General features: G+C 34.4%; 2 protein-coding genes and 1 pseudogene across 4 annotated transcripts; all 3 read right to left on the bottom strand.

Moving 5' to 3' along the window:
- Positions 1 to 3,014: 3,014 nt before the first annotated feature.
- Positions 3,015 to 6,485, bottom strand: LOC122581517 (annotated as a pseudogene).
- A 2,267-nt stretch (positions 6,486 to 8,752) lies between these two features.
- LOC122582211 (protein GAMETOPHYTE DEFECTIVE 1) lies at positions 8,753 to 14,342 on the bottom strand. 3 transcript variants are annotated; one of them, XM_043754570.1, is made up of 8 exons: positions 13,868 to 14,342; positions 12,914 to 12,988; positions 12,458 to 12,538; positions 12,229 to 12,383; positions 11,387 to 12,135; positions 10,683 to 10,994; positions 9,724 to 9,841; positions 8,753 to 8,994 (listed from the first exon to the last, which is right to left on the bottom strand). In XM_043754570.1, exons 1-8 carry the CDS (start codon positions 14,276 to 14,278, stop codon positions 8,970 to 8,972), a joined length of 1,926 nt encoding a protein of 641 aa, XP_043610505.1. In that variant the 5' UTR covers positions 14,279 to 14,342; the 3' UTR covers positions 8,753 to 8,969. The 3 variants fall into 3 exon arrangements, with proteins under 3 accessions (XP_043610505.1, XP_043610507.1, XP_043610506.1); XM_043754572.1 differs by lacking the exons at positions 8,753 to 8,994; positions 9,724 to 9,841 and having other exon boundaries at positions 10,907 to 11,273; XM_043754571.1 differs by lacking the exons at positions 8,753 to 8,994; positions 9,724 to 9,841 and having other exon boundaries at positions 10,907 to 11,291.
- A 2,216-nt stretch (positions 14,343 to 16,558) lies between these two features.
- On the bottom strand, positions 16,559 to 22,097 carry LOC122582210 (calcium-transporting ATPase 1, endoplasmic reticulum-type-like). The gene is made up of 9 exons (XM_043754569.1): positions 22,006 to 22,097; positions 20,232 to 21,728; positions 20,023 to 20,095; positions 19,812 to 19,930; positions 19,218 to 19,499; positions 18,653 to 19,036; positions 18,321 to 18,430; positions 17,910 to 18,138; positions 16,559 to 17,454 (listed from the first exon to the last, which is right to left on the bottom strand). Exons 2-9 carry the CDS (start codon positions 21,642 to 21,644, stop codon positions 16,876 to 16,878), a joined length of 3,189 nt encoding a protein of 1,062 aa, XP_043610504.1. The 5' UTR covers positions 21,645 to 21,728; positions 22,006 to 22,097; the 3' UTR covers positions 16,559 to 16,875.

Genomic DNA, 22,097 nt, shown 5'->3' on the forward strand with positions numbered 1-22,097 from the left:
AAATACCACTAATTAGCTTGGGGCAAGTAGAGTATCGTATCCACAGGGAATCAATGGAGAGTGTTAAACAAGTTACAAGAATTAATTGAACTAGACATAAACTTAAAATGATTTGATTGATTGATTTGATTAACAACTAAACTTGATTATAAACTTAACACAATAATACAATTAAATAAAAGGGATCATTCTCATGCTTCAAATTATGTTTTCAAAAGTATAACCTAACTTATGTTCGTTGGAAATCACATAGACATGATTCGTTATAAGCTTGGATTGAATTAACGTTAAGAACTAAATTAATCGGTTGTGATGATTCAGGATAACGAAAACCGGGGAATTGACACAACTAGATTTTCTATTTATTAACAAAATTACAAGTTCATAAGAGATTCTTCCAATAATAATTGATTAACAAGAATTTGAAATCAAAAGATAGATGGAATTCATTCAAGTCATAAACTAGTAATCATTCAAACAATCCAAACAACATTAGATGTTAAAACACAACTAAGAATTAAACATCTAATCCACTTTGAACATAAGAAAGATTAAATACAATTGTCTTACATAATTGTTCACATGAGAATGATCAAAAGAGAATTAGCCTATAATCTTCATCATTGATAGCATCATTGATTCTTTAATTAGGGCTTGAATCTCCATGGAATTGTGATTTGATGATGATCTTGGGGTGTTGTGTGTGTTAGAAAACTGCCCAGGTATGTGAAAATATGAAGTGGTAACTTCCCAAATCGTCCATGAGGGAGTTATAAACTGAAAATTAATAAAACCCTTTAAATTCGGAATTTTGATGCAGCTATGGCTGTCCCAGGCGGTCACCAGGGCGTCCCAGACTGCCTCCCAGAAATGGCGATTTTTCAGATTTTTGCTTTGACACTTTTTGACTTGATTTTCGACTTTGCTTGACTTCTTAATGATCCATTTAACTTCAATTTGTCACAAATAACCTGAAACACTTAAACAAACATAAACAAGCCCTAATCGTCTATTAATCTTCACAAAACTTGTTATTTTCATATCTTAAGATTAGACTAATTAGGCGTTCATCAATATGTATATACACAGCCCGCATATATATCTATCTCTATACTAAATTTTTCCAAAACAACACCCATTTTTACCATACAAAATGTCTAGGAACTTTAGCAACCAACGGGGTGACGACTTCTTTAACGCGGCGCTTAACTACTCGCTCATCAACTCGTCCGCTCCATCTCAAGTTTCTCACACCTCACCATCCACACCACAATATCCACCTTACATACCATCACCAAATGATTATCAATACCAACAATTACTACACTATCAACAATGGGTATCCCAACAACAACACCCCTCAACAATGGCTACATTCATGGGGACGACCGAATCAAGGATGCGAAGAAGAAGTTGATGGCAGAGTATACACCGATCATCCAAGGTCCCGGCGGTGTTTAGTAGGTTTTTTAGTTGGTTTAATATGTTGTTTTAATTATTATTATATACCGGATAATTTCATTTTAATTTTCTAGTTTAATGTGTGTTGTAATTTTTTTTCTAAGTTTTTTTTTATATATTTTTTAAAATTTTTATGAATGAAGTATGTTTTTTTTAATTAATTGAATGGTTTTTCTAAGTATTTTATATATATATATATATTATGTATTTTTAGTTGTTTAAAAATAAATAAATGGTGGGTCCTAGACTAGTTCTAGCATTGTGAGTGTTTTTGGGGATTAGTCATTGGTTAGTCCTTGGGCTGATGTGCAGGTGATGTGGTGCTGACAGACACTAGTCCTTAGAGGATGAGTGCCTCCGACTGTGAATACTCTAAAATGAATATCCCCCATGTTAAGAGTTACATGGAGAAAAATGTCTAAAATACCCTTAATGATTATATTACACTATCAGTCCTTTATCTTTTAAAAAAGCTCTATTAACCATTTACATCAATTACTTTTACATCAATTATCTACACCACTCGACGATGTCTCTAACACCAACGCAGTCGTCCCCCACCACCACACCATCGCCGCCACGAACACCGCCACATTGCACGGGTACCATGCTAGTTAATCTCTAATTATTTAATTATATGGGTATGATATCGACCGATATAACAAACATGGAGTTTTGAGCAAGGCTGACAAATCGTGTCTTAACAGGTCTTAATAGGTTCAGGGCGTACAAATTTATCAGCTTTCAAACATGAAAAAGACTCATGTAACACTTGCCTTTGATGATTTGAGCTTGACAATTTTTCACTTTATGTATAAAAAAAGTTAAACGTTATTAAAAACAATTATTTTTTAAAATTTTAAAAATTGCATAGAACATTTTTTTCTTTAACAGTTACTTTAACATAGGTACCAAATTATAAGCCTTAGTTTCGAGTTTACTAATAAAGGGAAACCAGTTCGGGGTTTGCAACAAACATGTAGTTCTGGCTTTTCACACAAAGGCAAGGCCAAACTAATTAATCAGATACACATGAATATGTGAAAACTATAAGACCGAACTACACAATATGATAACTTTTATATAAAAAAGAAAAAAAAAAACGAGCCGCACTATTGAAGGTCCAAATAAACTGAACTTTAGCCCAAAAGTAGCAAAACTTTGACAGCCCAAAGTCGCAGTTCGGCTTTAAAAAATAAAACAACAAAACTAATTTCTAGTGAAAAACAAGTGAGTAATTCTTTGAAAGAATTAAATCCACTATACTCATTCACAACTAAGTTAATGCGATCGACACAATTGTTACAATTACATGGAATGAATGAGTAATTAATTATACTCGATTATTAATCATAATAAGGATAAGGAAAGGACAATGTTACTTCATCAATCACTAAAATTTTATGTTCTAACGGAGCATATATAATTCGAACATTTATATGAGAATTCTTAAATTTTGAATGAGTTTTGATCGCATAAATGGTTCTTCAGTTATGTCTAGTTTTTGCGTTTTAACTCATTTAAAATTTTAAGGCTTATGTAACATGAATCTATTAGAAACACAAATTTGCAATGGACCATAATCGAAATTCTATATGTTCTAACTTGAACTTGAAGCAACCTATTAAAAAAGCAGAGAAAGTCTTGAGTTGCCTATACGCAAACTCTCGACCTAAACACATTCGCGGTCCTCCCTGCGTATATAAACAAAGACAAATTAATCATCGATCTGTTCAGATCTTTATTTACATTTCTCTATATAGTTTGTATACTTTTCGGTCTAAAATATAACTAAATCATACGTACTAACCTGAAATACTGGAAAATCTGTAGGGGCTCCCTGGATGGAAGCAACCATTTTCATCAAGCCATCTTTCGGGTTTGAACTCAAGTGCATCATCGCCCCATATGAACTTCATTTTTCCCATTGCATATGATAGGTAAAGCACCGTGTCCCCTTTCCGTACATTGTAACCTTCTGGTAAAACATCATCCGAAAAACATGTCTTTGCATCCTACATAGTTTATATGTCTCAATATTGTTAGAAAAATGTAGTTCACAATCAAATATTTAGATGGTTAATATTGTAATCCTCTTTTTTGTTAAAATAAAATAAAATAAATTTATCCCTTTAATTATTGTTTTAAAGTTAAAACAATAAAAATTAATGAGCCCATTAACATGGAGTATCTGTATGATATATCTATCCTATTGTGAAACTAATGAATGAGAAAAATATATAACAATAAATAGAATAAAGCTTAAAAAAAAGATTGAATACCAATGGCAATGGAGGATAGAGTCTCATCGTTTCTGACAAAGCTGCTTGAAGATATTGCATCTTCTCAAGCGCGGCTTCAGCCACACGATCATCAAAATCCGCAATATTTGTGATCTTTTCTTCTTCACCCATGTGTGTTGCTTTTTTAATATCTTCCGCAACTTTCTCTTGAACTTCAGGATGTTTGCAAAGCAAGTAAATGAACCAAACCATAGCAATCAATATAGGATCTCTACCGGCTAGCACGTAGTTAAGTATTATATCTTCTAAGTACTTTGGATCTTGCTTATTCTCTAGAAACGTTGATAAGATGTCATTCTTCTTCTTCTTCTTCAACTGTGAGTTCCACAAAACATGGATTCATTAATTTATTAAGCTAACTAGCTTTTTATTTTTCTAAAAAAAAAATTAACTTTACCCCATTCACGTCAGGGATTGAACCCGACTCTTTTCCCCCGTAGACTAAAGCCTCTGCCAAGTTAGCTAATACGACAATAGTGAATTTTTTTGCACAAGATGGGCTTTGAGCCCATGGCATGGAACTACAAATATCAACCCATTACCACTCTATTCGACACACCCAAGTAGCAAGCTAGAAAATCGGAGAAAAACAATGATGTAATTTTGATTTTGGGGTGAAACCCATTAATTTATATCCAGCTTTGGGCCACATCATTCGTAATATCAGAAATGTCGTCGTTTGATATTTTCACGAAAGTTTCTTAAAATTGTGAATAAATTTGTCAATTTGATAATAATTGTGGAAACAAAATATTGAAGTGTGAACAAATATCAATTATTTCACATTTACAAATATCTATACTATATTATAAAAAGAATAGCCCTTTTTATTTTTGTTAATGTTGAACATATGTAATATTTTCACTTAACACCCCTTAAAATACTTTCATATACACTATCCTCTTAACATTAATGATTAAATTACACTGTCAGTCCTTTATCATTTAAAATATGTCCATTAACCTTTCACATCAATTATATACACAACTCACGTCGCTCCACCACTAACAGTCGTCCAACCATCACACCGTCGCCGTCACGACCACCGCCGCATAGCGCGGGTACCGTGCTAGTAAAAGTTAATTTGGATGAAGGAATTTGGCGGTGTTATAATTGACTTGATACAAGTAATTTATTTTAAAACTATACCTCCATTTTCGTATAATTTAGCTAGGCTAGGAGGAAAATATATACAACTTACCGAAATTTCATTCTTTAATTTATGCGTTTGTTGAATCTTGATCTGGATGACCTTATAAACAAAGTCATCAATGAGTTTCATATTTCTAGCCAACTCGGCTTCAAATCACGACTTTGCATCATCAAGTCGACGCATTATCAAGGAGTTTGTATCATCAAAAGCACGAGTGAACCTAGCACTTTCTTCACTCGAATTACTCATGTTGTCAAGATCAACTCCAAAACCAACTTTAAATAACGAATCCACCGTTGCCTTCAAAAGCAAATCCTGTATATACATATGCATATTAATTGTAAATGTAATGTAATGCCTGTAATCAAATAATATATAGTGATGAATACAATGTACATTACATGCATTCATATCGACTATTTGGTTGGTATTTGCTGCTTCTAACAATATGTTCCGAAATTTTAGTGTGTTCTTTCTGAAGATTTCACTACTATAATCTTTCAAGACTTTTGAAGATAACTAACACATGGCTTGTCATCTTCCTTTGTTCTCGCCATTGGTCCCCATCGACGGCAAATATTCCATTGCCTAATAGATCCTTCATGACGTCACAGAAATGCTTTCCCTGCAATATATATGTTCGCAAATGTTATAGTTTGTAAGAGAATTTAAATAGCTATAGCAATTTAATCTCGAATATTCAAATTACATCCATTTTTTTTTTTACGAATATGTGCAACTAGCGCAAACTATTTTAAACAATATTGTAATAGGGATAAGTATCTGAGAATGTAATAAACTATGCACGAATGTTTATTTTATGTAATGAACTACCTGGATGTTTATTGTACGTAATAAACTTTTTAATCTCGGTTATTGGATGTACCCGAGTATATGTGGTAACTATATAAGCTGTCACTTGTAAGTTTTTTATTGCTTAAATACATCCAACAACCTGGATTTGAAATTTCATTACATACAATAAACATTTAAGTAGTTCATTACACAACATAGACATTCGTGCATAATTTATTACATTTCTAGGTACTTATCCCTATTGTAATATGAGATAAACTGAACAATTATGGATTCACTTGTCACAATTTGTGTAAATATTTAGGTGGTTGTGGATGTGTAAACCTTTGTTGTTTTATAAATTAAAAATTCATAAATAAACAAAAACAAAAACATGTGATTAATTCAATTCTATATATTATTAAGGCATGTACATGAGTACATGTATTATATATGCACTTACGTACTTTGCCATAATTTTTGAAGTTGGTCTTGAGGATATACTCCACATTTGCAGGATCACTAGTAAGAACCTGGCGTTGGAAAGGAATGGCAATTCTATAAGTTTTGTATTTAGACGCGAAATCGGTCAAGAAGTGATGCGCCGTGTTATAGTTGAGGAGTACACCAAGCAGAGTGGCACCAACGGGATAATACTTCTTCCCATAATGGTGATTATCATAAATGATATAATAAAGTAAACTAAGAACCAGAAATGTTAATGATATGAATATTAATGAACTTGAAAGAAGATCCATGAAATAAACTGCCATTATTAAATGATTGAGAGGGAATGCATGTGTTCTTAGTTTTGATTAAAACAAGCTAGTACTTTTGGATGATGAAATTACGAGACAGAATCTTATATTTATAGTGATCATAATTATTGCAACCTTGGTGAATGTTTTAAAATTTACTAGAGGGTACCCATGCTGCCGTGCAATATACGCGATGCTGATGTGACGACGCGAATGAAGTGATAATGTTGATACATTTTGAAAAGTTTTTTTTCATTGAAATAGAATTCTAGTGTTAAATTAACCAATAAAAATATTACAGAACTACTTATTCCAAATCCCCAAAGACAAAACATACTTGCATATCAGCCAAATGTACACCACACACTTTATGCATAAACTATAACTTTTCATCAAAGATCACAACTCACAAGTTAGCCTCAAAGAACCCATCTACCAGTAGTCCAGTACAATACCCGGATTTGATTACATTATCATCAGCTATACGTATCGAATATTTTTTTTTCCCGAACATTTACGTATCGAATATATAATATTGATTCAATATCAATAGCCTACTTCAAATTTTTAAAGAACTACAATCTTAAACTTGTACAACCGTCCTACTAGTTTATATATAGTAGATGCACCGAAACTCTAAACAGATAGGCGGATCCGTTTCCGAAACTCCATGGAAACGTTTCTGCATACGAAACACGTATGAAACCTTACCTTGACTTTTCTATAGATACCGAAACATTTCTTTGAAGTTTCCATACTGTTTCTAATTTATATTAAGGTTTTAATGAACTTTTTCTATTCCCCAAACCCAAACAGGCTATATTATATACATTTTGATCAACATTAAAATTTTTATGTTCCAAATCCAATTATTAAACACTAAACATTCAATGAGTGATCATTGATCAAGCATATATTATACAGTTATACATATACAGTTGTACACACGCTCTCAAGTCTCTCTCTATAAAAATCGATATAATTTATATTTGTATATTATTTTATTGCCGTTCCCATATCCTGAATTTTTTGGTTTTACCGTTCCCCGTTTCCGTATCGTTCCCGTACCCTTTTGCTGTACCCGTTTCGGTGATACATAGCTGATATATTAATCAGGAGATGGGTATTATAAAACAAGTTATAAAATAAAACAAGGGTTTAATCACGGGAAGACCAACATTCTTTCCCATTTGTATACGATTGCCCATTATACTTTTTTATTGATGAGGTTTACCCACAAACTTTTTGTTTTTGTACACGGTTGACCCATAATTGACCGGTTTACCGGTTATAGTCGGTTAGCGAAGCTGACATGGATTCACGACAGATTTAATCTATGGATCACTAATGTACTTTTCCTTTTATACATGATTGGCCATTGAACTTTTTTAATTGATGTATATTACCAAGAAATACATGGTTGACCAAAACTGCTTCTTTCTAAAAAGAAAACTCAGAAATTTTAATAAAATAACAAAAGCAATTTGTACCAAAACACCCAAAATTAAAATCCGCACAAACCCTAACCAACAGAAATACGAATTACAATTTTCTGGTAACTGAGCGGTTAGCGGTTAGAATTTTTTTTAGAAAAATCTTTTGGTTTTTTTAATTAAAATTTATGGGGTTTTTTTTAGAGAAAGAAGCAGATTTAAAGATTTGAGTATGAGAGATTGAATATTTAGGTAAACCATGTACAAATTTTAAGAGTTTGTTGTTAGTACACATCAATAAAAAAAATTTCAATGGACAACCATGTACAAAAGGAAAAGTACATTAGTCATCAAGTGATTAAACCTGTCGTGTATCCATGTCAGCTTCATTAAACGTCCACGTGGTTGCCACGTCATTAAAAAAGGGTGATTACTGGTAATATGGGTCAACCGTGTACAAAAAAAAAAAGTTTGCGGGTAAACCTCATCAATAAAAAAGTATAAGGGGCAACCGTGTACAAATGAGAAAATACGTTGGTCTTCCCGCGATTAATCCCATAAAACAAATAAGACAAGATATTGACTCTTAGATCATGGTTAAGTTAATGCACGAAGATTTACGAGACAATTGAAGCGGATACGACAGTTCTCCGTGACTCAAGATATTGGGGCAAGTGCTATAGGGGAGTGGGGGGCAGATGGTATCTCGGCTTCCCACTAATTTCTTGTAATTTCTATTAATTTCTAATAAAGTGATGTTTTTAATTAATAAAATAATAACAATAATAATAATAATAACATTTTCTATATAAAATGTATAGATCGGAATTATCATTATGCATATAATCATTTAAAATAATTAATGTAATTAATTAATTTTAACAGTGTCTGCTACAGTCTAATACAAAATGACACAATAAGATGATTAAATAATCAAAGAATTGTGAATGAATGTAATAATATGAGACGGTCCTCCATTGAGGCCTGAAAGCCACCCATTAATTTACCAGGAGAGGGTTTTGTCAAGCGTTTTTTGATCAGAAATTAAGAATCAGATCTCAGTGGATCACCCAGTAAGGTCGCTTAAGCTTCTGCATAATGAAACATAATTCTTTTTAACAGCCTGATAGTGAGATTCAGGTACGGTAACCATAAATATTCACAATTAGGTTTCAAAAACAGCAACGCACGTCAAGCGTAGTACTTGTGACACTTTGCAAACTCAACAGTATATGGTTTCAAATGAAAGCTAAAGCCAACAATGATTAATACAAATTACTGACAAGAAATACAAAATCAATCTGAAAGGCTGTACAACAAAACAAATTAAGTTACCTACTGTGAATAGGTTATAGGTTTGCTATTAGCAAATGCTATTGGCACAAAAACAGAAATCCACACTTCTGGATAGGTTTGCGAGTACTACACTACAATTTATGTTAATCATTAGGTTTACGACTTCACTCCGTAGTTGAGTCTATACTTTTCATATTAGTCAAAAAAAATCCCGGATCATCCTATACTTCAAACCATAGTTATATACTTATATCTATACACTATTGAATAATCATTTCATCATATGAGCTTTTGGGGATTCATTTCATCATTTCATCACTGCGTAGAACTTATATCTATATGGATTTCTGCTTTTGGGCACAGCAAGAAATTGAGAACATTATCAGATTGCTTAGGTATTCATTTAATTTGTCAGATCTCCTCGCTGTCTTACAGTCAACTCCATACGGAATTCTTTGCGTTTTGTTTTCATCATCATACGCATTGTAAACGGAAAAAAAAAACAAGTTATAGATACCACTTACAAAATTGTGCCTTTCGTTTTGTGCTTTCTAACATTCTTGAAATGTGATGGTTTCAACAAGCGCTTAAAAGGAAATGATACTGTTCCACGTGAACTTCCTTGCTTCCTTCCAACCCTCTCTGCATAAAGCCATAAAATAGCAGAAAAACTGGTCAAATTATGGGAGATGAGAAGTTGAGTAGCATATCATTTGATCCAATTTAACTACACTTCCACACATCAGAGGGCCATGAAAGATACGATCATTAGAGAGGCAGAGATATAGTATACTATACCCTATTTACAAATGGTGGTGGTTACGGAGGACAAGAAAAATTTTCAATAACAGGAAATAGATAAATTTTGCAAAAAGATAAGAATATCGATGCATGATTAGTGAATTCCAACTGGAATCTTCAGCATTCAGTACGTAATAACATGTAATAAAAAGCAAAATCCAGTTCGTGAACTAGATTACTGAAGAGAAATTAAAACCAGAAGGACAGGAAAAAATTATACATGAATTTGAGAAGAACCTCTTTCTCTACTAAAGGTGCCAATTTCAACTCATATACAGATAAGACGGTAGATTCATAACTCAAATTATTGACAATTTTAGTAGGTCAAACAGGCAAACTAAAAAACTAGCTTAAACACAAATTTAAAGAGGGAGAGGTTTGCATAGTGTATTTGTATTTTGCATAAAACTTCCTAAATTGTTTAAATCAAATATGTAGATTATCATAAGAATATACATTTTACTTGATCATATTTAATAACTAACTAGTTAATATAAATTTAATAACTTTGAACAGAAGGTGATCAAAGTCAACCAGAACAGACTCGTTTTGACCCTTATCAAAGATTAGCCTATTTAACCCGAGCCCATTTTGACCGCTTACCCAACTTGGCTACCTCCCTCTCAAGGTAACAAACAGTAAATTTACAGCTGATAAGGCTTTTGCTAAGATGACCAGGTACCTGATGAAGACTTCTCTGTGCACAGATGATTCATTTGGCCATCATCTTTTAGCTCTACTTGGACTTCCATTGACACATCTTCCACTGGCTCCTGAACAGCTGAATTAGCACCATTGATTTGCAACTCATCATCAGATCCCAAAGTGGCCATTGTACAGGAAGGCAAAATGGAAACATCTTCACCCATTACACTTAAATGTTCGCTTGGAACAGATTCACTCAAAGATACACCAGATAAGGGCAAGGATGAGCTTTCTCCTGTAACACCAATATCATCTCCTGTATCCCTTATGTTTTCTCTTTCCAGAACCTCTTCAAACAAAGATGCATCAGATTAGAACAATGATAGGACCCAGAGAGAAAAAAAAAAGCGATAAATTTCATAAATATATGAAATAATATAGTGATAGGCAGTGTTAACAAGACATGACCTATGTTAAAAACGTAAGTGAATACTCCTACTAACGCTTCCCATTCAGATAACTTCAACAATGATGATAAGCATATGTAAGCTCCACACTCTAACCGTATTTACATGGACTTGCGTAAAAGAAATCCATAACCTACTAAACTCCCAATTCGGATCCTTATCTAACGAATGGTACATATCTATTCAATAAAACACCCACAAAACTTATTCATAAAAAGACTATTTTGCAAGGGTCAAACAGTCAATAGCCTATCAACATTATTTTGGACAATACCTGCTTTGTTTGATGCAATCATTGGTGAACATATAGGAGCACCTGATGAAAAATCGTTGGCTTCTTCACATTGGAGCGTAGAAGGATTATCATCAACTGAATTCACAATTCCTGCAGTTGAAAGACCACTAAAGATACTTTCAGTTCCTTTCTCATCACTGACATATACATTTGCATCTCCATCCTCATTGTTGGCTTCTCCTTTGCATGCCTCATGAACTTCTGCTTGAAGATTTTGCTGCTCAGCTTCAGGGCAAGAAACACATGCATTCAAGTCGGTTGGTATCTTGGGTTCTTCTTCTATAACCATATCACAACTTTCACCCACTTTAACACTATCTATAACTTCAAATTTTTCATTTGCTAACGAGGGTTTAGAGTTAACAATATTTAACAGATGATCCTCGCCCAGAGTATCCATGACTGAAGTATGATCATTCTTAGGTTGATCATGTATCTTAGAATCTAAATTTGAATCATACACCATGTCTTTGAATTGCAATCCATGTGATGGCAATCCATCCATAATTGTAACGAAGTCAATAGCTTTCACCTTTTTTGACTCTCTATTTGAAGCTGCAAACGACTTTGCCATGTCATCTAATTGCAAATCACCTTCACCACTGGAGATGGGGTCCCACTTGAGCCAGTCATCAAAACCGTCGGTCTGCTCAGCTTGTGATAATAATTCAATCCTAATAGCCTCTTTGATGAATTTCTTCTTCCGTAAAGAGCTTTCTAGTAGAGATCTGCAAATCAATATGAAAACCGTATTTCAGGCTTCAGCAAAATGAAGAGCAACTATATAACTGGATTGAAGAAGCATTTCTAATTGCTCATACCTACATGCTTTTGAAACAGATGCCTTGGCACGTTCCATGGAAAACCCAAGTAGGCATGCCAAATTAGCAACATCATATGGTCCTCTAAGTTCGGTTACAGAAGGTGCGGCACTTGAAAAGATAACATTCTTTCCTCTTGTCCAATCCACTAACAACTGCAGATAGCTTTTTTTGAGATAAATGTATACAAACACACTCATACAGACACACAATACAAGATCTATCATACCTTAGTATTCGATATCATCTGCCTTCTCAACTGAGTATCCATAATAAGACCGGAATATGTAATTTCAAAATACACTCCTCTCTGCACATCAAGAATAATAAAAAAAATATTCCTCAATATCAAGTAGCAAAGTAAACCAAACATAGAAAGAGCTCGTATATCAATGGGCCTGTTTGGCTTAGCTTCTTTTGTTGAGCCCTGTGCTTTTTAACAAAAAGTTTATCAAGGTTAACAAGCGAATCTAAAAAAGCTCTGCATTTTTGGATTTTAAATTCAGCTTATTAAGGCTAATAAGGTGATAAGCTGTTTGAATGAAAAACAAGTTTATTCGGCTCTTAATAAGCTAATGTGCTATTAAACATTTGAGCCTTCTTGATAAGCTAACCCAAATAGGTTCAAAGTATTCAAACAGAATAACAGATACAACATCAACATCAGTATTTGTAGATCAATAACCTCAATTGCAGCCTTAATTAATGGTTGCTTCAGCCGGAACCGAGTCTCCGAAAAATCTATAGCAATTATATCAACCTATACACAAACAGACACAGCATCCTTATTATTAGTAATTATGTTATCAACAAATTGTGGCTTCCTTTTGTATAGTTTGTAAGTAATCCTCTACCCTGTAACAATTTTAATAATTTATTTCCTACTAGATCATCGAGTCATTACAATCTTCATTTACGAGTAACATTTATCATTATAAACAGATTTAGCATTTTTTTTATATATATAAATTACTCCCCTGTCTCAAAAAAATATCCATCTTTCTATTTTAATTTGTCCCAAAAAGAATATCCATTTCTAAAACAACATACCAAATTTCTCCTGCTACACCAAGTTCGACAATTTCAATCAATACAAAACAACACGAGTCATATAATTATAAAGATGTATACTTTCAACATGTCAAATTTCCTAGTCACACCATCGAGCAAAACTCACATTTTTCATGTATGCACTAGTTCCACATTCCTAAACCCGTGTGCATAGTGGATACACGTTTAAAACGTCCAAACTTTAATTTTTAGAAACTATAATTTACTTATGCATTCATTCATAGATATAACTTTAATGAACATAAATTAATAATACGAGTAATACGACAAGCACCCAAAATTCAAGGATTTTGCTAGCTATAGCTCTCGTGAAAATGATATAAAACACACATAAAGGTATCGTATATAACGACAAACATTCAAGCACAATACTTTTATGCAATGTCTAAATGAGTTCACAGTTTAATAACGAACAACACAATATATCTCTATCTCTATCTCTACTAGATTGTAATGCATTTGTTCCCTCCATTTTTTCAACTTTACACAAGTAAAAACCCCAAAATACCCCTATCACTTGTTCATTATTACCCTTAAAATAAATCTCAACTACTCGTTTTTTTACTACCTCATAATTTTTACAAGCTTGATCAAAAACATCTTGTTTCAAAGGCAAAACAGCAACAAGATCATAACTTTTAATAACAGGGTTGCCCGAATTAAGCGCGGCGCCTTGCGCAACGGAATCAACGACAACCGTGACACGTGTGTATTGACGGAACGGAGTATTTAACGGAATATTCAGTAACTGACGGTGGAGGTTAACGGAGGTTGAAATAGAGGGAGAGAGTTTGAGAATAGATGAAAGTGGGAATAAGGAGATTGAACAACGGTGTGATTCTGACATCACGCCGGTGATACTGCGCGTGTATGCCACGCCGGTGTAGCCGAGTTCGAGGAGTTTGATTGTTTGTTTGAGACGTGTGGTTTTGTGTGATGGAGAGTCTGTGTATGGAATGTTTAGATCAAAGAATGTCATTCTGTCTGTGTGTGTGTGTGTGTGTGTGTGTGTGTGTGGAGGTTTTTGTTATTTTAGGGTTTTAGGAGAGATAACGGAGATGATTGAGATTGAATAATAATAGGGCTTTTTATTTTAAGAGACCCGACCCGTGTAGAAATAAACCCGGTTTTTTTATTAAAAAAAAAAAAATGTAAACGCAACCTTTAGAGGAAAGTTTAGTTGCAGAAAACACCCCTTATTTTCCATTTATGTTTTCGAAGAAAATATGAAAAACAGAATACGCGTTCTAATCATAGTTTTTTAAAATTATTTTCCAAGAAAACAAAAATAATGTTTTTCATTTTTCCATAGATAAGTTGAAAACATATTTTTCTTGTTTTCCATTTGTCATTTTTATTTTCCATTTCATTCCTCCCGCTCCCCTCACATCTCTAACATGTTTTTTAGTTTTCTAATTAGAATTCGTTTTCAAAATTTTTATTTGTTTTATAGGAAATAAAAACTACTTTCATTTTTTAAAAAATTAGAAATGAAAAACTAGAAAACATTTTCTACAACCAAACGCATCCTTAGGGACTATTATGTGTCTCCGTCCCAAACTCATTCATCCCCCATGCACGAGTCAACACCATTAGGTGAGGCTCATCCCTTATTCATCCTTGATTGATTAGTCCTTGCAAGGACAAGTTGATTTTTAGGTTATGTAAGGTGTTTAAGGGATTAATGTTATAAATAATGGGTTGTATATTAATCTTTGTATTTGGGATGTTTTAGTAGATAAGTCCTTGATTAGTCTTTGTATGATGTAGGGCCGTCTCCGAAAATGTTAAAATAAATTCGGGCCCGAGGCAAAATGAAAAACTGGCCCTTAAAATTATAGTCGATAAATTGTTCTCGACCAACTCTTTTTAATCCATGCGGTTAGAATAGTAAAAAAGTAAATAAAATAGAATAAATTTTGTTTACAAGAAACAAATCTCAATTTTCTGGGCCCAATTATCGCATGCTTCACTGATTTGTTATCAATATTCTTTGTTTACCATAAAAACCCAAAAATGTCATTCTTCTTTTTGGGCCTCCTATGAAGATTGGGCCTTAGGCTTGGGCCTAGCTTGCCTAAGCTAAGAGCCGGCCATGGTATGATGTGGGCGTTGAGCCGTTGATGTCGAGCTGATAAAGACTAGTCATTTTGATAGATGAGTCTGGACGTAGTGTAGCATCTTAGAGATATTGTTAAGGAGCCTAAGCTAAGAGCCGGCCATGGTATGATGTGGGCGTTGAGCCGTTGATGTCGAGCTGATAAAGACTAGTCATTTTGATAGATGAGTCTGGACGTAGTGTAGCATCTTAGAGATATTGTTAAGGAGGTGTATTAAATTTGTATACTTTAACATATAATTTAGAGGTTGTCTTTTCATGTAAAAAATATATTTTTTTATGCACAACTTAAAGGGTTTTATTTAGTATTTTTTTTTTAAAAAAATTTTACTATATATGATGAGGATTTTTTATCAAGTTTTTTGACTTTAATTAAGTTATCTTATCACTTATTTCAAACTTATTTTTTTGATCATTCCAAAATATTTGTTTATCAAAGTTTGTGTTTTACCTTGTAAGATTTGTGAGACATCTTAAGAGTACATTTGGAGATCGGTCGTTACTTTGCGATACTAATATAAGTTGTGTAAATAGAAGTTGTTACTGTAACATTGCTTGTATTTTATTTGATTGAAAAACCTGTTACAAGTTAGTAGCAAGTAACTTCAATGGATGCTAGCATTTCATTGCGGTGTTTATATGCCAAGAATATGTCTTTTAGCCTCAAGAAGAGTCTCACACAAGGTTCGATACATCATCATTTGCAGTAAGATCATTATTTCTAGCTTCATGACTTCATGTCACAAGGGGATCAAGCAAGATGCCTATTTTATGCCAAATTAGTTGATGTTCAAACTTTGAAGTTCAATTCGGTTAATAGGAATTTCATAAACCTAATTGAAGTGCTTCTCTTTGTTTCAACATCAGGTAAGTGTTTCCCCAATTTAATTGATCTTCGTATCCGGATGGACTTTACAAATTTTTCCGTATCGAGTCGGTCTTATTTGACAAAAGCTTTAAAGAGGCAGACTAATAACATTAGCATCTTCCAGTTAATCCATGGAGATTGCATTACAACAAAACATGCAGTATGTGTGTAAATAAAAACATTCGGATAGGGTCAACGTAAGTAAGGTTAGTTTAACCATATTAACGTCAACAATCACAAAGTTGCGGGTAAAGAGATTACACAAACAGATATACATACACGAAAACTGCATCGACTAAATAGAAGTGAGAATAACTTTTAAATTGTTTCCGTTCTGGTTCCAACCAATTTCAGCTTTGCCAAAAGTCCTGAAATATGATATGGAGTAAAGAAAAAAAAAAGAAATAAAAGATCACGCTAACTTCTACCAAAACTATTGCTAGAAATTTGTCCATGCTCCGGCCTACCCTTTCCATTTTTAACTAGGCTATGGGCTTGTGAGAAGGCCGGATCACAAGCAATATAATGTCAGTCAACAGATTTATGGATATTATAGGGAACATTAGCCACATTTATCTGAGTTATGATATCACTCTGTTTTCCGCTTTAAAGGTCTTGAGCTAACTTGACTTCCGTTAGTTAACCGGCCCACGAATTTAAGAATCTCATCAATCAATATAACAGGTAAAGCAACAGCCAATACCAGCAGCCACTCGTTGAAGCTTAAAGGAACAATACCAAACACTTGTGCAAGGAAGGGGACATATAGGATCACGAAATGAAGCCCAAAGGAGACCGACATTGCTAAAAGTAACCATGGATTGACCCATGGTGGCATGGTCAAAAGGCTTTCATCTTCCGAGAGGGCATTTAATGAATTAAACATCTCGATTGCAACCAATACTGATAGAGAGAGTGTCATGGCTTTGACTTTCCCGCCTTGGAAATAATCACATGGGTTAGTGTCAAACTTGAACAAATGGTCTCCAGCTATGAAAGGTGAGACGGTGAAATTTTCCCATGATTTGCATTGACCCCAGTTTGAAAGCTGGGAGTAGGTGACGAGGGTATGACCATCTTGACTGAGGTCAATACCCAAAAATGAGTCATGAGTGTACCATATAATGAAAATCCCCACGGTCGCTATGCCAACATAGAGACCAATTACCTGCGCAGAATAACAAGTTTTTACTCATCAATACTCAAAACTTAGATAACTATGCAAATCTTTCCAAGATAAGAATGGGATGTAGTACAGGAGGCAAAATGGGAAAGGGTATCTTTTTGTACAAATCTGTGTATTGACCCAAAACACTGTTCTATCTTCCTTTAAAGCTTTTACACATAAGTTTTGTCAATTATGATTACAAAACTTACAATGCTTAGATAATAATATTACTATTGAAATGAAATGAACTAGGAGGTTTTATGCATGGATAATACAGTTTGGGCGACTCTAAACCCATTTGACCCACTATTTTTTAAATTTCACATGTGTGAAGTGTGAACCATGAGATAAGACACAAACATAAACTAAATAGGCCCATTCTTAGATAGATGGACTGAGTTGACATTTGCCATCTCTAGTTGAAAGTGATGTATGGTAATAGAAGAAAACAATACCAGATAGCGAAATAAAATCCAGGCACTGATTAATGAATCGTCACTCCTGCGTGGCGCCTTTTTCATGATGTATTTGTCAGGTGGGTTAAAACCCAAGGCTGTGGCGGGTGGTCCATCAGTCACAAGATTGACCCATAGAAGCTGAACAGGTATCAGGCCTTCTGGAATGCCGATGGCAGCAGTTAAAAAAATGGAGGCAACCTCACCGATATTTGAAGAAATCATATAGCTGGCAAGCAAACAAAAATACAATTAACTTTTAAGAAAATTCAGGTGAAGTATAAAAATCTATATACTAAAAGAGCAACTTTTTTTTATCAACTAAATCTTGATTTCTGTAAGTGATTTCTGAAAGAAAAAAAAGTTATTAGAGCTTTTACAAAGGTAAGGCAATATGGAAGAGAAACGCACCGGATAAAGGCCTTCATATTATTGTATATTGACCTGCCTTCTCCAACAGCAGCCACAATTGTGCTAAAGTTATCATCGGCTAAAACCATGTCAGAAGCTTCCTTGGCGACCTGCACAAATTAATTGTAAAAATAAGTTATTTAGTAGCATTAGTTACTTTGACCACATACTCAATAAGTATGAGTTTGTTTCCGGTAAAATGCCTAACAGGAAGTACGGTTGTGAAAGTAAGTGGCACATGATCATACTGTCATACGCATGTATATTCTCAAAAAACAGATGTACAGGCAATCAACCCAGAAATCTTAGGACTTAGGAGCAAAGAGAAATACCTCAGTACCAGCAATACCCATTGCAATTCCGATATCAGCCAATTTCAATGCAGGTGCATCATTCACACCATCCCCGGTCATGGCAACCACTTCACCTGCATCTTTGAGCAGCCTCACTATCTCTTGCTTGTGACGTGGTTCAGCCCTAGAGAATAGAAGACCTCCTTTGTATGCTAAATGAGCTTTTTGATCTTGATGATTGAGATCCATAAATTCCCTTCCAGTTAAGCTCCTTGAACTGATGTCCTCGTGTTGCCCAAATACACCTATTTCACGACAAATTGCTTCTGCCGTGTTCTTGTTATCTCCTGTGATGACAATAACTTGAATTCCAGCTATTCTGCAGTCTTCAATGGCCTGGGGAACTTCTTTTCGAGGGGGATCCTTGAAAAATATAAATCAACACAAAATTCAGTTGAAAGCTCTTTGTAGCTATAGATGCTTGGGCAGTGTTTGTATATGAACATATATAACTGTCCAATCAATCACAACAAAAAGCAAAAAGTTCTCCCAACTAAACAAACAATAGGAAAATGAAAAGCATAACAAGAATATCGGTACTCACCCTGAGTCCAGCTAATCCAGCAAAGATTAAATTACTTTCAATTCTAGAGTAATTAGATGGATCAAGTAAAAGATTGTGAGCAGGATGGTCTTCATCGCCATTGTATGTTATAAACTCTGGAGGGTCCTCCTTGTACGCAAAACCCAACACACGCAATGCACAAGAGGACAGCTCGTGAAGACTATCTAGGATAGTTGATTTGGACCTGTTGTCAAGTTCAACAACAGAACCATCAAGCAGCTGAATGTAGGAGCTCCTTTCCAACAAATTCTCAACAGCACCCTGTATAAATAAACAGCAGCTTCATCAATATGACCATAAAATCTACAATTTTGACCACATTCTTTAATACAGCTAATCATATATGGAACTCAAATCTTACATCAGGGTAGAAACTCATGCATGGTAGTTGATATTTTAACTAATTAATGATTACTTTTGTGTCTCGTATCCTACAATTGGCTACAATATCATACAACTTTTCTTTTGAAAATCATAAAAGTGAAACGGTTCATTTAACATTCTCCTATTTCTTACAGCTTCATTTTGAGCAAGTTTAGATATAACTGGAAAGAAGAAAACATAATACATTACCTTTACAAGTAGTGAATTTCTCCCAGACTTGGAGACAATGACCCCCATAGACTTCCTATCACGGTCAAACTCAAGAGTGGCAATTCTGTTTTCAATTTTACTCCACTGCTGAGAACAAACTGCAAGTCATACAGATAAGATGTAGGAAACATGTAAGTTCATATGCATAAGCAGATAAGATGGAATAAACCGTTAGTGAGTAGTGACTTACCCATAAGGTCACCATCTCCTGTAGATGAGCCAGAGCCCAATCCAGCTGGAAGACCCATTTTCTCAACAAGAACCTGCAGACAAAAACCGACAATTGAACTATTTCTTCAGTCCAAAACAAGTTACTACTAAATATTAATGTGCAATTCTTACTAAGATACACAGGTTACCGGAAGATATAAAAATCCAGACTACTTTGAGTTACTATACCTTTAGTGCTGCTTCAGTTGGCATTCCAGTGGCAACATAACCCTTTTCGGATCGTTCAATGCCTGCATCATTGGCCAAAGCAGCAATCTTTGCAATAGTCTGAAGGTTAGTATCCATTTTCCCAGCTGGCCAGTCTTTTATTTTCCCATCCAATGGATTGTATGAGGTCCCTTCAACATTGAATGATCGCAAAGAATTTGCCCCATGACCCATGGCAACTAGCTTGGCCACAGCCATCTGATTAGTGGTCAGAGTACCAGTTTTGTCAGAACAAATCACTGTTGTACACCCAAGAGTCTCGACACTAGGTAACTTCCTAACAAGGGCATTCTTCTGAGCCATCTTACGTGTGCCAAGGGCCAAACAAGTAGTAATCACAGCAGGTAAACCTTCTGGGATTGCAGCAACTGCTAATGCTACAGCAATTTCAAAGTAATAAGTGCACTTCTCAAATGAAAACTTGAAGTTCCTTGGCCACCCATCAACATACTCCCATGTGAGGAAATACTTTACGTTGATAAGCCAAACAAGAAGACAAATTAACCCAATTAGCATAGTCAAAACTTCTCCAAACTCATTCAACTTCTTCTTCAGCGGTGTGTCTTCTTCATTCTGAGATGCCTCTTGAATCTGAGAATGCACTTTTCCAATCTCGGTATTCATCCCCGTGTCTGTAACCATACAGAAACAGTTCCCATTTACAACAGTTGTCCCTGCAAACACCATACATTTCTTCCCTTGGATATCCGACTCTTCAGGAACAGGTTTAGTAGTTTTACTAACGGCCTCACTCTCTCCAGTCAACGACCCTTGCTCAACTCTAAGAGTCGAACTAACTAAACTTATAACCCTCATATCAGCCGGGAATTTATCTCCAACCCTAAGTTCAACAATATCACCAGGAACAAGCTCCTTGGCAGGAAGACCATTCACTTTCTTACCATTACGTATCACAGCCGCTTGTTCTGACTGAATCTCCTTAAGCGCTTCCAAAGCTTTCTCCGCATTACTTTCTTGCCAAACACCAACAATCGCGTTAACAATAAGTATAAGAAAAATCACCAACGGCTCAACAAATGCCGTGATCTCCATCTCACCGCCTTCTTCACCATCATACCACGCTAACACAAACGATATTACAGCCGCAGCAAGTAAAATCCTAACCAACGTATCGTTAAACTGATCCAAAACTAAACGCCATATCGACTGCCCTTCATGTTTCTCCAACTCATTACTCCCATACTTCAATAACCGCTTCTTAACTTCGCTATCCGATAATCCACTCTTACTATCTACCTCATAATTTAGTTCACATTCCTTCACATCCTTCGCCCACGCCGCATACTGGTTCGGATCTTTCGACGATTTCCCCGAACCCTCTTTCCTCCCATAATTTTCCCCTCCTTTACCCATTAAACCCTCTATATCACCAAATCAATATATATATATACCAAAAATTCCAACTTTTTGATATTAAAAAATCCTCAGATTAATCCCCTGCATTAAATTCACTTAAAATTATCAAAATTTTCACTTGAAATTAATAAACCAATAAAACTTAAAAAAATCTTAAATATCTAAAATAATTCGTCTTATAAAATTTCTAATATCAAATACATAAACACTATAAACCTGACCTATTAAAGTATGGAACACAGCAATTGTGCTATATATATACATATATATATATATAGTTATTATTACGATAAAATTATATATATATATATATATATATATATATATAAAAACACTGAATAAAAAGTGTTAAAATTACCTGAAATTGGAAGAAATTGGCATGGATATACAGCAATTATTGAAGCTATGTATTTTTTCTTCTCAAATTTAGTGATTAATTTTACTCTGGAG

Source organism: Erigeron canadensis, chromosome 9 (assembly GCF_010389155.1).
Source record: "Erigeron canadensis isolate Cc75 chromosome 9, C_canadensis_v1, whole genome shotgun sequence".
Classification (NCBI taxonomy): domain Eukaryota; kingdom Viridiplantae; phylum Streptophyta; class Magnoliopsida; order Asterales; family Asteraceae; genus Erigeron; species Erigeron canadensis.

Excerpts from the sequence above, each read along its gene's own strand:
- LOC122582211 (XM_043754570.1), bottom strand. The coding sequence starts at position 14,278 with ATGACATTCTTTGATCTAAACATTCCATACACAGACTCTCCATCACAC. Across the intron at positions 12,539-12,913 it reads TAATTAAGGCTGCAATTGAG|AGAGGAGTGTATTTTGAAAT; the intron begins GTTATTGATCTA and ends CTTGATGTGCAG. Across the intron at positions 12,384-12,457 it reads AGATGATATCGAATACTAAG|TTGTTAGTGGATTGGACAAG; the intron begins GTATGATAGATC and ends AGCTATCTGCAG.
- LOC122582210 (XM_043754569.1), bottom strand. The coding sequence starts at position 21,644 with ATGGGTAAAGGAGGGGAAAATTATGGGAGGAAAGAGGGTTCGGGGAAA. Across the intron at positions 19,931-20,022 it reads AGGAGATGGTGACCTTATGG|TTTGTTCTCAGCAGTGGAGT; the intron begins GTAAGTCACTAC and ends TATGACTTGCAG. Across the intron at positions 17,455-17,909 it reads GGATTTTATTTCGCTATCTG|GTAATTGGTCTCTATGTTGG; the intron begins GTATTGTTTTCT and ends TATTCTGCGCAG.